Below are 16,723 nucleotides of genomic sequence, written 5' to 3'. Positions count from 1 at the left end.
TTACTACCAGGCTTTTAGCATTACAAAGCACAATTCCAAATTCTTCAGACTTAACAGGACGAGTCTCCCACTGGAGTTAACTAGACCAGAGCCTCTTTTAAAGGGAGGTTTATAAGTCCATTCAAAGGGTAATAACATGCTGCCTTTCTTCGGGCAGACTTTCATCCTGATGGAAGTTCTAGTCCATCTCCAAAGTAAATAATGCAGGCTCCATTTAACTCACAGACTGCAAAGTCGGCCTGGTTTTTGATGACGAATATAAAGGGAGCGCAAGGGAGAACCGTCCACGGTGAGGACGCTGCCTCCTGGTCCTAATCACGCGCAAGGTAATTAGAACCAGGGTGGAGGCAGGTCCTCCTCCCTCCGCAGGGGAAGAGGCAGTGGCAGAACGGGGAAGAGAGGAGAAAGAGGCCACCCAGAAAGCAAGACTCGGCGGCCTCGTTTTCGCTTTTATCCATTCTGTCATGGTTTTACAGTCAGACAGGCGGTTTGTCTCTATGTAGGTTATGACACGCTTTTATAACTCCCTTTTTATAGTCCTGATATAAGCTTTTAGATATTTTCCATTTGGAGAGAAAGAGAAAATCAAGTGGTTGTGTTACCTATTACAGACCAAAGATGTTTATTTCATGACTTTTAATATTATGGGATATTTATGTATAGATAATGAGATTTCTTTGCAATGAGATCGGAGTCTAAACATGAAACCCATTTGTGTTTCATATATACCTTATAAAAATAGTCAAGTTCACCTTATACAGCATTTTACAATTTTGTACGTGAAACAAAGTCTGAATCTGCTCAACCATCAGCAGTCAGGATGTGGGATTTTCCATGTGGGCCACATTAGCCTTAAAAACATTTAAGATTTGAAGCATTTCAGGTTTCAGATTTTCAGATTAGGGATGCCTCACCTGCAGTCCGCGATGGCCGTGGCAAATGTCTCGGGGCAGAGTTGGGGAAGATGGAGGATGTCCCGCGGGTGTCTTTTCTTTGTACCCTCCATGTTGCCTTTGCTCCTTTTCTTTACCGTTGTCTCCCAAACACCATCTCTCCCTTAACCTCAGATAAGTCTTCCAACTGGGATTTCCAGAGCATGCATTCTAGGGGTTGTTAATTCAGGGCCATGGGAGCAAGGGTTTCCACGATGGAGAAAAGTTCAGGAAGTGTCACCTAGTAGATTCGCAGGCTCACAGCATCCATCCGTGTATTGAGGACTGCTTGTGAATGTGAAAAGGAAGCTAGTTTAACATTGTTTCATGGTCAAATCTACAAGCATCTGCTCTGAAGAAGCCTTCTTTGCTTAGACATGTGCTATGTTCTGTTTCAAATGCTCATTCCTCCTCATCAATTGGCTGTCCTAGTAACAGACTCTCCTAAGGGGCAGCTGCTGTTGGGTTTTCTCCTTATCTTCTGCAAACTGCAGACAGAGAGGGCAACACCAGTCACACATTTAGGTTTCATACTACAGGCCCAGGCCTATGCCAGTCAAAGCCGTAGCCCCAACCTACATATATCTATATATAATTATGTTTAATTCAATCAGTACTACAATAGTCAATTTACAATGGTTCAACTTACAACTTCTCAACTTTACAAAGTATAAGCATATGCCCATTCAATTCTGTTTTCAATGAATTACATGAGACATTCAACATTTTATGATAGAAGATCATATGTGTTCAATGATTTTGCCCAATGTAAATATCTGAGCACTTTAAAAAATATATATTTTATTTATTTATTTATTTGAGAGAAAGAGGCTGGAGGGGTGGTGGACCAGGGCTTCAGCCACTGCAAATAAATTCTAGACACATGCATCCCCTGTGCATCTGGATAATGTGGGTTCTGGAGAATCGAACTGGGATCCTTTGGCTTTGCAGGCAAATGCCTTAATGGTTAGGCCATCTCTCCAGCCCCATTCTGAGCACCTTTAAGGTAAGCTCAGCTAAGCTACGGTGTTCAGAAATGCATTTTCACTTGATATTTTCAACTTATGATTTTGTCAAAATTTAACCCCACTGTAAGTTGATCATGGGTATTTAAACTATAAGTAAAATTAAAAATTTAGTTATTCAGGGCTAAAGAGATATCTCAGCAGTTAAGGCACTTGTCTGCAAAGCCTAACAACCTGAGCTCAATTTCCCAGGACCCATGTAAAGCCACATGCACAAAGTAGCACATACATCTGGAGTCCATTTGCAGCAGCTGGAGGCCCTGGTATTCCCATTCTCTCTGTCTGTCTCTCTTCTATCTCTCTCTGCTTGCAAATAAGTAAATAAATAAAAATATTTTTAAAACTTCAGTTAGTTGATCCACTCATATTTCAAAAGCTCAAGTCAATATGTGGCTTGAAGGTGCCCTATGAGTCAAACCAGACACTACTATTTCCATCACATAGAAACTTCCTTTGGACAATAGCACAGTAAACTATGTCAGCCATAGCAGGATCTTCTTAGCCACCTCACCTTATCTTATGTCCCCCTTGGGAGGATGAGATTCTCTTACTGTAAGGATGGGCTGTGTCACCCCTAGACAATGGCTCCTAAAACTGAGCTGTTCAGGAAGAGTCACTCACTAAGTTACTTGTTTGCTGGGTGAAATGGATGTTCTCTTCTCTTTGCTCCCATAGCATGAACCTATCTGTTTTAAATTTTAACATGTTTTTAAAAACCCATTGTAATAGGTTTTGTTTTTTTAAAAAGTTAACTCAGGACTAGAGAAATGGCTTAGCACTTAACACTCTTGCCTATGAAGGCTAAGGACCTAGGTTCTACTCCCCAGAGCCCATATCAGCCAGATGCACATGGTGGCATGTACGTCTAGAGTTCATTTGCAGTGGCTAGAAGCCCTGAGGTGCCCATTCTTTCTCTTTCTCTCTCTCTCTCTCTCATAAATAAATAAATAAATAAATAAATAAATAAATACATCCTATGACCCCTCCCCAAAAAGTTAATACAGAATTTCTGAAAGAAGATTTTTTAAACTAACAGGTAATATACCTACCTATAAACAAGTCCTCAATATTTAGAGTACACTATTTTCATTAATTTATTTAATAAGCAGTTTGAGATATACTTTTGTGAGCAATCTAATCCACACATATAATGCATATATGATCTGTCAGTCATATAATCACCACTACAATCAAGACACAGCACAGTTTCATCATCCCCAAAAGTCCTTCCTGCTCCTTTGCGGCTGAACCTCTCTCTCTTTTCCCTTGTTAGGAGTCACTGATTAGATTTTTATTCCTATAATTTCATCTTCCCCTCCTTTTTTCCCCACCATACTATTGATTGAACGCAGGGCCTTCCACCTACTAGGCAGTGTAAAAGTACAATTTCTCTACCACTGAGCTATATCCCAGCTCTCTTTATTTTTTTCTCTTGGGATAGGGTCCTACTGAATTGTTTCATCAGTCCTCCTGCCTCGGCCTCCTTCATGCTGGGAGGTACGGACCACCATAACCAGCCTGTATATGAAATCACACACCAAGTAGCTTGTGTTTTGTTTTTTTCTGTTGTTTATATTCTGAGGTATTTCACTTGGCGTGATGCTCTTGAGAGTCCCACATTTCTTCTTTTCTACTGCTGAGTTATGTTTTACTATGTGCACACCACAATCTGCTCATCCATCCAACAATTGATGGGCTTTTGAGTTGCTTTAAACTTTTAAAAATAAATACTTTTATTTATTTGCAAGCAGAGAGACAGAGAAATAGAGAATATAGGTGCACCAGGGCCTCCAGCCTCTGCAAACAAACTCCAGATGCATGTGCCACTGTGCACTGTCTTTATGTGGGTACTGGGGAATTGAACTCAAGTCATTAGGCTTTACAAGCAAACACTTTAGCCACTGAGCAATGTCTCCAGCCCCTGTTTCTGACTTTTGACATTTATAGAGCTATTATAAGCATTTGTACACAGGTTTTTATTGACAATTTTATACATGTATATAACATTTAATATTTTGATTATAATCACATTCCATTACTTTCTCTTTTTCCTCTTTTTTCCCCACTGCACCCCTGATTACTCCCAGCAAGGTATTCTCCACTGTGATTTCTTTCTTTCTCTCTCTCTCTCTCTGCGTATGTGTGTGTGTGTGTGAGAGAGAGAGAGAGAGAGAAAGAGAGAGAGAGAGAGACCCACTGACCCACTGAGTTTAGGGCTGCTTGCATGAGCATGAATGTTTTCTTGTTTGTTTGTTTGTTTTGTTGTTTTTCAGGAGCATGGGCAAATTGCCAATGGCTACATTATTAAAGAAAAACATCTCCCCCTACCCCAGCAGCCATTAACTGCCAATAACTCCTGAAGGGAGGATGGGGACGTCACGCCCTCCTCCACCCTCTACGACAGAAGATTGATGGCAATGCTGTGCAGCTAGCCATAGTTGCAGAGAAGTTGTGAATGCAGTGGCCATGCCCTGTCTGGAAGACCACATTCCACAGCACTCCTCACCCCCAGACTCTTGTCTTCTTTCTGCTCTGTCCCTCAGTGTTCCCTGAGCATTGAAAGGGGGTGACATAGATGAGCTGCTTAGTGCTGAGCACTCAACAGTGACTTACTCGCAGCACCTTAATGAGTTTTGAGTATCTGCGCAGTTATCACCAAATGTTTCTCTTGAGAAAATTCCTAGTAATTGGATTACTAGCCAAACTACATATACTAAGTATATGTTGAATTTTATCAGAAACTGACTTCTAAAGTGGCTTTACTTTCTTGCATTCTCTGCAATGATGTACGAGAGTTCACTAATATTTTGTATTTTCATTTTTTTAACATTTTTTAAATTTTTATTTATTTGAGAGTGACAGAGAGAGAAAGAGGCAGAGAAAGAGAAAGAATGGGTGTGCCAGGGCCTTCAGCCACTCTAAACGCACTCCAGATGCATGCACCCCCTTGTGCATCTGGCTAACATGGGTCCTGGGGAATCGAGCCCCGAACCGGGGTCCTCAGGCTTCACAGGCAAGGGCTTAACCACTAAGCCATCTCTCCAGCCCTGTATTTTCATTTTTTTTTTTTGGTTGAAGCATTCTAATACATATGTAGTCATAATTTATCATAGCTTTTTGAGACAGGGTTTTCAATTATCCCAGGTTGGCCTCAAACTCACTATGTAGCTGAAGATGAACTATGATCCTGTTGCCTCCACCGCCTGAGCATTGGGATTATAGGCCTGCGCCCACTACACCTGGCTGTATGTGGTGCCAGGGATGGGCATGGGCTTTGTGCACGCTAGCTAAGTACTTCATTGACTGAGCTACATCTCCAGCCTTCACCATAGTCCTTGCTTGTTTGTTTATTTCCTTTTTTGTGGGGGGTGTTCTATGTGTAATATGTTATGGCGGGTTGTGTCTCTGCGTGTGTGTGCTATGTGTACATGTCTGTGGATGCACGCTCCATTTGCACACATGCAGAGGTCCAAAAACGTCAGGTTATCTTTGATCCCTCTTCCTCCTTACTTCCCTGAGAAAGAATCTCTCATTGAACCTGGAGCTTGCCATTTTTCAGTTAGATTGGATGACTAGTGAGCCCCCTGTCTCTGCTGCCCCTCAGTATGGGAGGCACAGGCCTGCATGGCCTGCCTGGCTTTCTATGTGTGTGCCAGGAATGGGACTCGGGTCCTCATGCCTGCACAACAGGCACTCTTACCCTCTGAGCCATCTCCCTCGCCTCTCATCATAGTTTTAACTTGCACTTTCCTGATGACCAGTGATGTTGACCATCATGTGAGGTGCTTCTCTGCACTCTGAATTGTGTTGTAAGAACTATTTATATATTCTACATGCTAGACTTCCTAAGAATTGTATTTTGTACTGTGTCCCTACTTGTAAATTGTCTTGATTTCTTTGGGAGATTTTTTTATATATTATTTATTTATTTATGAGAGAGGGAGAGAGTGGCAGATAGAGACACGTGCCACTTTGTGCATGTGACTTTACATGGGTACTGGGGAATTGTACCTGGGTCCTTAGGCTTCACAGGCAAGTGCCTAAACCACTAAGCCATCTCTCCAGCCCAAACCTCTGCATTTTGGAATGTTTAATGTTTAGTCCATTAACAACCAAGATGAAAGAAAGAGAAAGAAGCAAAGGAAGAAAGAAGGAAACAAGAAAGAAAAGGAGAAAGAAGAAAGGAAAGGAGAAAACAAAAGAAATATATGACCATCATCATCCTTACAAGGAAATCATGCATGAAGGCTTTATGCGTACAAATTTACTTCTCTTGGGAAAATTCCCAGCAATCAGATAATTAGTCATACTATATATATTAAGTGTATGTTGAATTTTATTAGAAACTACTAAACTAACTTCTAAAGTGCCTTTACTTTTCTGCATTATCTGCAACAATGTATAAGATTACTTTTTAGTGTAAATGCTTATAATTGCACAACCTGGAACAAGAGTGCCCACTTGTAATAGTCTCTCTAGAATTACCACAGTTGTCTTCAAGCAAGAGGTGGTCTCACTGTGCACACATTTATTGGAAGGAAGAATAGTTGACATTAAAAAGAAATCCACCAGATTATCCTTTCACTTCTCCTTGGACAAGAAAGTGTGAACTTTCTCCGTCCTGGAGACATCTACTTTGCCTTCCCAGATGAAGGAGAAAAGAAAAAAGAAAGTTTTCTTTAGAGAGAAAATTTGTCAAGGAGATGCAGGCTTGTGGGGAGTTGTGACAAGCCCTGTGTTGCTGCTCAGCAATGCCCTCAAGGGGCCCCACCCCTGCCAATATAAAGCCAGAGTGAGGTGGGGCAGCCACAGCTGGCACTCCAGAGCAGAGCACTGGCACACAGGAGCTATGGCCAATGAAGTGCAAGTCCTGCCATCCCCACTGAAAGGGGGGCATCCTGCAGCAGGTAGGTCCCCAAGCCTTCTGTCCTGCGGCTGCTTCCTGCCTCCCATCGGTGCTCAAGGAGCACCCCATCAGAGTAGAGGCTCTCAACCCACCACTATTTCTTTAACTTCCGGATGCCCGAATCCCTCCTATGTCTTTAATCCTCCTTCATTTGTGCATAACCCTATGCAGGGATGGCCAGGGTCCTGTGGAATGGAAATCCAGTGGGGTGTGGGCATGCTGAGGAAAGGGACAGTAGAGATTGCCCATTCCCTTCTCGGCTGTGGATTAACTAGGATATCCATATCTGGAGAGGGGGAGTTCACTGCCATGAGGACTCCCCCCAGATTCCAGTGATCAGACTCAGTTTCCCCAAGATGCCTATGGCTTGTCTGACTTCATGCCAACTTTCACACAGAAGACAGTGCCTCAACTCACTGTCTCCTCCTCAGGTTTTGGGGTGGGATTGGCCCGTGTTATCAACCTGCCCCTCAAATAAGCTGAGATGCACTTTTTTGTTTTGTTTTGTTTTTGAGGTAGGGTCTTATTCTAGCCTAGGCTGACTTGGAGCTCACTGTGTTGTCCCTGGCTGGTCTCAAACTCACAGCCATTCTCCCACCTCTGCCACCTCCGTGCTGGAAGTAAAGGTGTGCACCACCACGCCTAGCCTTATTGAGATGCACATTTTAATAAGCACTGAGGACTAGAGGTACACTGACGCCCATGGGATCTGTCTTTCTAAAGCTATGTGATTCCTATCAGCTCTCTGGCACATAGAAAATAATGCTCATGAAATTAACCATACACTCCTACAGATTGGCTGAAATGAACAGGCTATTTTAAATAGTCAGATGTTCTTGCAACTGCTTGCCTTCTTCTTTTTCTGAGGAAAGATCTCAAAAGTTGAGCTTCTTTGTGCTTGTCTTTTTTCCATTTAAAAAATTCCATTATTGACCTAGTCTTTGTCATCTCTAAGCATAGGTCAGTCTCTGTCACCTCTAAAGTGCAAGTCAGTTCAATTGTCGCGGCTGCAGACAGGGATGGGAATGGCAGGCACAACCTTTGCAAAGGGTCAGAATCTGACAGGTCCAGGGCACTCTGGAGGGCAGCACACCTACAGTCAAGTTCTTCCTGCTCTTTCTGGGTTTCTACTTCCAGACATTCAGGCTCCTGACACTATATATCTGTAACTGAATTCAGCAATACTTAACATTATTTATATTTAAAGGTAATGATACAAACTAATGGTCAGGAGGAGTTCTATGTGCAAATTATTAGAAGAGAAGCTCATTACCCAAGTAGAAAAGAAGAAAGACACTGTTCTCATCCTGATGCCTCTACTTCAGCCCCTCATAAAGCAGTTGATTTGCTAAAATACATTCATGTGCAAAGAACACAGAGATAAACTTAACCAAATGAAGGTTTGCATGAAACACCAGGAACTTTCTGTCCCCATCACTAATGATTGCTAATTACTCTGTGTACATAGCACACCAGGACTCCATCAAGCATGTCACAATGCCTCTGGCATGACAATTAATTATTATGAACTGTGACACTGTAGATAAGAGGTTTTGGATAATTAGAATGGAGATGAAGGCAGACTTTTGCCTCCCCACCGAGCTCAAAAGAACAAAGAGGCCTTATCCTTCCTAGTGGGTCTAATTGTATTTTTAAACCTGAACCAGTTTGTGATGATATAAAATTTTATTTGTGGAACAAAACTAATAAGGTGCCAAAAATTCTATTAAATGTTCCGCTGGTATTTAGAAGTAAAATACAAATCTCTCAAATCAAGCAGCTAATGTACTATGATGGGATGGTCTGCCGTGGCTTTTGGATTTTGACAGAATGGGGCTTGGACTTCATCTCTGTTCCATATCTGTAAGCCTCGGTTTTCTTATTTCTGGAAAGGGGATGATAAATAACATCAATCTGATATGGTTCTGGTGAGGATGAGAAGTGGCAATTTGTGTAAAGTACCAGGTACATGGACACTTAGGCCTTTTAAAATGCAGTCCTAGCAAAACCCACAGCAGTCGGCAGAACAGTCCTGCCCCATGTCCAAGACTTCCTCATGTAAGAGCTGCACCAGGCACTACCGCAATGGTGGAGGCAGAAAGAAACCACAATGGAAAAGATGCTTGAGCCTGCCCACTGTAGTTAAAAAGAAAACACTGAGAAGCCAGACAGCTGCAATTCTCCCACATCCATGTGTAGTGCCATGCATTTTTCTTTTCATGTATATCGGTTAGCAGATTGCACCTCTGTTAGCTCTGGTTATACACTTATGCCTAAAACAAGATTATATCAACCATAACGTCCCTCAGCCTTAAGAAGCATAGCTTTGAGTTTCCTGCTCTTCATTCTTTTTTTTTTTTGAGGTAAGGTCTCACATTAGTTCAGGCTTACCTGGAATTCACTATGTATCCTTAGGGTGGCCTCAAACTCACAGATCCTCCTACCTTTTCTCCCGAGTGCACCACCATGCCCGACTCTCTTGCTATTCTTAATTTACCTCTTTCTTATTTTTATAAGAGCTCCATCACATGAACAACAGTACCAAATGATGTGACTAGAAGGAGGTCCAGGGAAGCTAGTATTCAGCTTTTCAGGTTTTCTAGATTCCCTGCACTTTTTAAATCAGAACTATCAGGAGGATCACCTTGGATTCCCCAGACAAGAAGGAAGACTGTGGGGAAGAGGTTCCATTAAGTAAGAAACTAATGACGGAGCTAAGAAGTGACCATCACTGTACAAGGACGAGTGTCATTTAAAACAAACACAAGAAGGACGGGGTAAGACAGTGAGGGAGGGGTGCAAAGAACAAAGTAACATGACCTATGTGTATGAAAACGCTGTGATGAAACCTAGTATTTTGTATGCTAACTTAAACAATTTTTTGTAAGATTTTATTTTATTTTATTTATTTGCAAGCAGAGAGAGAGAGAGAAGAGACAGACAGAGAGAGACTGGGCATTCCAGGGCCTCTAGCCACTGCAAATGAACTCCAGATGCATGGGCCCCTTGTGCATCTGGCTTACTTTGGTCCTGGAGATTCAAACCTGGGTCCTTTGGCTTCACAGGCAAACACCTTAACCTGTAGCTCTTAAAATCTTTATGCCCCCTTTTCCAGAGACATTTATCATACCAATAACTGGGGGCTAACTCCACAATGCATGACCCATTTTCATTAACAAGGAGGGTCTAATGGGAGGGGGTAGATCACAGATGAGCCTAAATAATGGTACCAAACTGCCTGTATTCACTGAAAAGAAAACTAATAAATTAAATTAAAAAAAAATCTTTATGCCCCCTCTTCTTCCAAATTCCCTGAACCGTGGTGGGTGAGTTTTAAGTCTACTTCAGTGATGAGCTCTTTACTAAGAGATCCTCTGGATCTCTGCTTTGGTAGGTGTTGAGTATCCTCAGCATCTGTCTCCTTCACCCTGGCGCTGATTGTCAGGTTCACCATGGAAGCAGCAAGCACTCTTGCCCGCCTTCCCAATTCCTCTGTGGTTACTGATTTAGTCTGGTTTTCATTAGTGTAACAGAATGCCTCAATCAAACTGACATTATAAATAAGAGGCTTACTTAGCTCACAGTTCCAGAGATTCTGGTGTGTGACACAGGCAGCAGCTCCAGCCTGGTCAGGAACTTAAGTCAGAATGCAGGAGCTGGTGCTAGAGGGCAAGATCACATTACAAGAAGACTGACTAGGGAATCCCACACGCCCTCCCAAAGGCACACATCCATCTGACATAATGCTCTCTCACTTGTCCCCACCTATGAATAGTCCCACCTTTCAGTATTGCCACACTAAAGACCAGTTTCCCAAAGTGTGAACACTTGGAAGACAAACTCAGATCATGAGCAGACCACAGCACTCACAAGGCCTGGGAGAAGCTATCCTACACTGCTAAACTTTCTCACCAGGACTCTGCTGCCCCCCCACATGAAACACAGCCCATCAGAACTCTGGAGATGGTACCCTTAGCTGCCTCCAATCACTGTGTCTTCACAAATGATCTAACCAGACTCAGGTGCTCCCATGACCTGGCTCCCTTCCCTCTGGCCAGTCTCCTCAGGAGACTTTCACATTCCTTCCAAATGAACTCAGCATTGCCAAGGGCTTCCCGTTTTTAAAGAGTACTTATTTTAGCTATGACAATATCTATTCTATAGTTGGTGATAATAATTATCTCAGAAGAAAATATGTAGATACAATAGTATCAAGAAAAAGAAATGAATACTAATAAGAAAATAATTATAGCACACCATATTTGAAAAACACTTGTCATATGGAGAATAGAGAATACTGTTGGGAGGTATATGGAAGCCCAAACTCTTATTTGATTCTTCTTAGAAAAATAGACAATGGTGCTATGAAGAGTCACCTAACTCAGAGACAGGCACATATTCCTCAAACTTCCTTCCTGGGAAACCTATCTCTTGCTTTAATCTCACCTGCTTTCCTGGGCCATTCAGAAGGTGACTCCACTTAATTCATTTTGTATGTCATAAATATAATTTAAAGCAGATCACGTGCGAAAATAGCATTGTCTTTCCTAGATGAATCTAACATTTTGAAATTCCACTGAGAGGCTTCTTATATAATTGACTTTAAAAACGTGGTATTATTAAAACCATGGTATTAGGACTGAAGATGTAGCTCAGTGGCAGAGTACCCTAACATGCACAAGGCTCTAGGTTTGATCCCCAGCACCATACAAACAAACAAAACACTTTATTAGTTTAAATAATTGACTGCAAGAATAGCTCAATAGTAAGACATCTTCTAATATAAAACTCATATGATCATATCCATGAGTAATGAAAGTCATCTGATGAAATTCAATATCTACTCATAATTAAGCTAATAGAATAATTATGGAAGTATATTTCATAAATGTGAGAAAAATGGATAAATACAGCCACTATATAAAATGTTTAAAGAAAAAAACATTCCTTAAGAATTAGAAAAGCAAAGATGTCCACAGTTACTACTACCTAACTACTTAATGGAGACAATAGTATTCTTTGAATAGTATATTATTTTTAAATTGAAAATCTAAGAGAATCTGCAAAAGCTAAAATAAGCAGTAAAAATATTCACTAAATATTAAGTATAAATAAGGTTGTTCAATTTCAATTTGTCATAATGAAAGAATAGATCCTATTTACAATGGCAGCACCAACAAAGATAAAGTGTTTGGAGAATAAACCTAAATGTACAAGAATTATGGAAAGGGCTGGAGAGATAATTCAGTAGTTAAGGTGCTTTCCTACAAAGCCTAAGGACCCAAGTTTGATTCCCCAGGCCCAGGTAAGTCAGATGCATAAGGTGGAGCATGCACCCAGGGTTCATTTGCAATGGCTAGAGGCCATGCATGCCCATTCCCTCTCTTTCTCTCTCTCTCTCTCTCTCTGTCTCTTCTCTGTCTCTCTCTTTCTCAAATAAGTAAATAAAATATGTATTTAAAAAAGAATTATGTAAACAAATTTACTGGTAGAATTTAAATATTTTGTATTTACAATGCGTCTCGCAAATAGCTCCTAAACATCAGTAAGGAGAAGAAAAAAGCCCAAATAATCCAATAGGGAAGATTTTGAACATTTCAAGAAAAAGCTTAACCTTCAATAAGTAGGAATGTAAATTAAACAATGATATATTGTAACCAGAGTTTCATGGCAAATGTTCTGGTGGTGCCAGCCCAAACAAGGCTAATTTTGGCCACTTGACCTAACAATGCCAAATAGAGACCACCTATCGTGACAAAGCAGACAGTGAGATATGATCAATGAGGTTTGGGAAGACAGATAAAGGGGTCCAGGGACCTCAAGCTGATCTTCAGGGTACTAGCATGAGCTTTAGACTTAAATAAAAGGAGGAATTGGGGTGGTGGCAAGAGATATGACCAGACCCAGTCAGGATTTGGTCTCCTTGATCACTGACTCAGTTCTGGCTCTCTGCAGAACTGGTCTAGAGAAGTCCTTATTGCTTAAAGGGACAAGCTTGCTCTCAGGAGAGGATTACTTATGCTCCAGGGTGCAGTCTTACCCTCCTGGGTAATTTCACATGTGTAGGATGGTCTATGCTGTAGAAGGTCTGTGGTTCCTGAATCCAAGAGAACTGCAGGCTTAGGAAAATGGCTACAGAACTTCAGGTGCCTTTTCAGGACCTGAAATAAACATTGTAAAAGGTTGACTGTAAGATACTTCAGTTACTCATATTATTTTACCTTCAGCTTTGAAGGCAAAAGAGACAGGTTAGGTATTATTTATTTTAGATAGGTACACCCTGAATGATTGATGTGCCTCTGTATAGAGGGAAGGATGTGACCAGAATAGAGGCAATATGTGCAAAATGAAAGTGGAGATACCAGGGTTTCATCCTATTTTCATGCTAGAGACCCCATGGGCCCATGTGAGGACTCAGTACTTTTTAGCAAAAACAGGTAATTTTCAGTGCCTGCTGGAATGCTTTTATTATTTATTTTTTAATTAAAAATATGTTATTGACAGCTTCCATAATTATAGACAATAAACCATGATAATTCTCTCCCCTTCCCCACTTTCCCCTTCACAAATCCACTATCCATCATATCCCTTCCCACTCTCAATTGGACTCTCTTTTATTTTGATGTAATCATCTTTTCCTCCTGTTATGAAGGTCTTGTGTAGGTAGTACTAGGGACTGGGAGGTCATGGATATCCAGGCCAAATTGTGTCTGGAAGATTGCATTGTAAGCAGTCCTACCCTTTCTTTGGCTCTTATTTTCTTTTTGCCACCTCTTCTGCAATGGGCCCCTATGCCTTGGAGGGTGTGATAGAGATATTTCAATGCTGAATCCACCTCTGTCATTTCTTCTCAGCACTATAGTGCCTTTTGAGTCATCCCAGAAGTCATCAGCATCTGAAAAGAGAAGCTTCTCTAACCAAAAGTAAGAGTAGCATTAATATATGAGTATGAACATTAAGAAAAGTGTTTACAGGGCTTTTTGATAAGCATAATATAAGCATATAGCCAGACAAGAACAGGTGTTACTTCACTGGGGTTCATGACTGCTTAGTTTTTGACTAGGTTTTTAGTATGAGGCATGTATTCCTTCCCATGGAGTGGGTCTCCAGTCCAATTAGTGAGCAGTTGTTTTCTCCCATAATAGACATGCCACTATTGCACCTGTTGGCTCATTTGGCCTGGCTGGTCAAACTTAAGGCTTGCAGTGTTCACTGTTGTTTATCACTGCTGATTACTTCTCTTTCCCATAGAGCTGCATGCAGTGTAGCTTTTTCCAGCTTTCTGTCAGCTGTTTACAAGGAGGAGGTTTTCTGCTCAGCTCCAGCTTGATTTCTCAGTGACCCTGCAGCCAAAGTATGTGGAGTGTCCAGCAATAGGGTCTTACCATCTATGTCTGGTGGGAAACCAAGAGCCTTTGCAATGGCTTGTAATGTTTTGGGAGTATCAGGGACCTCCCTGGTCAGTAACTCACTGGAAGGTATCCCATCCCTGGCACTGAAATTTTTCTAGTAAAAGTCTATGGCTACTGGGTGAACCATTATCCAAAAAAGTAAGTTTCCATATGGCTTATTTATAGTATCTTAAATTTTGCTTAAATCTCCTCCACTGTTCTTTTACTCAATCTCTTCCTCTAACTTCACTTAGGCCATTGCACCCCAGTAATCTGTTCATCTACTTACATACATACAATACCATCTCATTAAGGTTTCCCCCCTCCTCCCTCCTTTATAGCCCCTTTATAGCTTACTGGCCTCTGCTACTGATTATTACTCCAACTCACATATAAGTCTAGACATTTGTAGCTAGGATCCACATATGAGAGAGAACATGTAGCATTTGGCTTTCTGGGTCTGGGCTACCTCACTTAGTATAATCCTTTTCAGATCCACCTATTTCCCTGCAAACTTCCTATTTTTATTTTTCTTTACCCCTGAATATAACTCCATTGTATAAAGATACAACATCTTCATTACCCATTCATCAGTTGAGGGACATCTAGACTGGTTCCATTTCCTAGCTATTGTGAATAGAGCAGCAGTAAGCATGGTCGACAAGCATCTCTAAGGTAATGAAAAGAGTTCTTAGGATTTATGACTAGGAGTGTGATAGCCGAATCATATGGTAAATCTATTTTTAACTGTCTCAGGAACCTCCACACTGATTTCCACAATGGCTATACCATAAACAACAGTGTAGAAGGGTTCCTCTTTTTCTGCATCCTTGCTAGCATTTATTGTCATTTGTTTTCTTGATGATATCCATTCTGATAGGGGTGAGATGGAATCTCAAAGTAGTTTTAATTTGCATTTCCCTGATGGATTAGGATGCTTTTATTTTTAACTTGTTTAGAAATAGCCTGTTGGTTGATAAAACCAAACATTTTGTATTTCTCATTGTTCCAAGGGTGTTAGGAGTCAAAGTTGAATTTTTAACCCACTTTGCACCTGCCTTGCTGGCATGGTGCCAATCCCCAACAGTAAATTCAGCTCATTAATCTTGTATATGCTATCTTCATATATTTCTGTGCTGTTCTGTTTTTTAAAAGACTGATGCACTGGTCATATTTTTTCTGTGCCTCCTCTGCATGCAATACAAGCAGAATTCTTTTCAATTTCTCCCTGGTACTTTTTAGAAAGGGTAAATCCATACCCTCCATCAAAGTGTAAACTTCTATGATGATTATCCTGTAGAGACAATCACCAGATGTGCTCTCTCTTTTAAGTTCCTTAGTTACCTACTACTTGAACTTTTTACCTATAGCCTTGACAGTAAACTTTCCCTAACAAAAGGCAAACTCCCCTTTCATCTGTGTTCTTCTCCAGTTAAGTTTTTCCTGTGAGTTTGCTCAGTTACAAACTCTGTCTGAGATCATGTTTTTGTGTCACCATCCTAAAATTATTTCCCCTTCTTCTATATTTGTCACTCTACTCTTCCATATAAGAGGTCTGGTAGCTGGTAAGATTGTAACTAGTATGACCTCTGTAAAAGCCAATTAAGCACAATTTAACAATCTCTCTCAAAAAGTCATATATTGCAATATTGTTATAGCAATGAATTAGAGATGTGAGATTTCCAACATTAGCAAACTGATTAAATAAACTGTAATGTTTCTATAATGGAATTGTAAAGAAAATATTAAGATAAAAGAATACATATATTCATTCCTCAAAATATATGGCGAAATGAAAAAAATAAGCCAAATGCACAACAGCATGTATCTTATGTATCATTTAAAATATATCTATATATAGAGAGACTATCAGTGGCTGAAGACTCAAGAGGAAACTTGTAACATTACTGGTATCTGGAGAGATGATCTGGGAGGCTAGGAAAGAATGGTGGGAAGCAACTGGCAAACCTTATTATGCTTTTTGAATTGTGAACCTTCTGCATGTATTACATAATCAAAAATATTAAATATTAATATTTATAAGTACAATGGTAGTCCATTACAGAGGCATAGAGAAATCTAATAGGTTTTCTTTATTTTTCTTTTCACTTTATTGGAAAATTACCTGTGTAGTATTTCCATAAAAAGAATTAACAGGTTCAAACAAATCAATGTCCATTTAGCTGTTTCTCATTTGAGCTTGTCAGATTTAGATGTGCAAGTTTCCTGGGAACAGAAGAAACTATTTGCTTTGCCTTGCAATCTGAAATGGGCTATTCCTTTTGTAAAGTTGATTTCATTTGACATTGTTAAACACTTGAATGGCTGTTAGGTCATCTGTAGCCTAATTAACACTAATTGATCTCTTGAATGGCAGAACTATTAATGCTGTTTAATTACTCATTAGAACCTTTGAGCTCAGCCAACAAGGAGATTTGGGGTCCAGGCTGGATGGCAACCATCCAGAGG

At 40.6% G+C, this 16,723-nt stretch overlaps 1 protein-coding gene and 1 long non-coding RNA gene across 3 annotated transcripts in view; one reads left to right on the top strand and one right to left on the bottom strand.

The window, feature by feature from the left end:
* Window positions 1–793: 793 nt before the first annotated feature.
* Window positions 794–16,723, bottom strand: part of LOC123460160 — a 58,108-nt gene continuing 42,178 nt past the window's right edge. Inside the window, exons 1-3 of one of the 2 annotated variants that reach the window (XR_006636823.1) lie at window positions 13,603–13,663; window positions 12,904–13,024; window positions 794–1,420 (exon numbers count right to left, since the gene is read on the bottom strand). This is a non-coding gene — a long non-coding RNA (uncharacterized LOC123460160). Of the gene's footprint in view, window positions 1,421–12,903; window positions 13,025–13,602; window positions 13,664–16,723 lie in introns of those variants that run through there. The other variant, XR_006636822.1, reaches the window with a different exon arrangement.
* The window catches only part of Dapl1 (death associated protein like 1), a 30,483-nt gene continuing 20,538 nt past the window's right edge, over window positions 6,779–16,723 (top strand). The window contains exon 1 of the mRNA XM_004651710.2: window positions 6,779–6,864. Coding sequence (XP_004651767.1) covers window positions 6,807–6,864 — 58 coding nt within the window. The 5' untranslated portion in view covers window positions 6,779–6,806. The remainder of the gene's footprint in view (window positions 6,865–16,723) is intronic.

Source organism: Jaculus jaculus, chromosome 4, assembly GCF_020740685.1.
Source record: "Jaculus jaculus isolate mJacJac1 chromosome 4, mJacJac1.mat.Y.cur, whole genome shotgun sequence".
Taxonomy (NCBI): Eukaryota; Metazoa; Chordata; class Mammalia; order Rodentia; family Dipodidae; genus Jaculus; species Jaculus jaculus.
The sequence above is the reverse complement of the archived record's forward strand: the minus strand, read 5'-3'. Positions and strand labels throughout refer to the sequence as shown.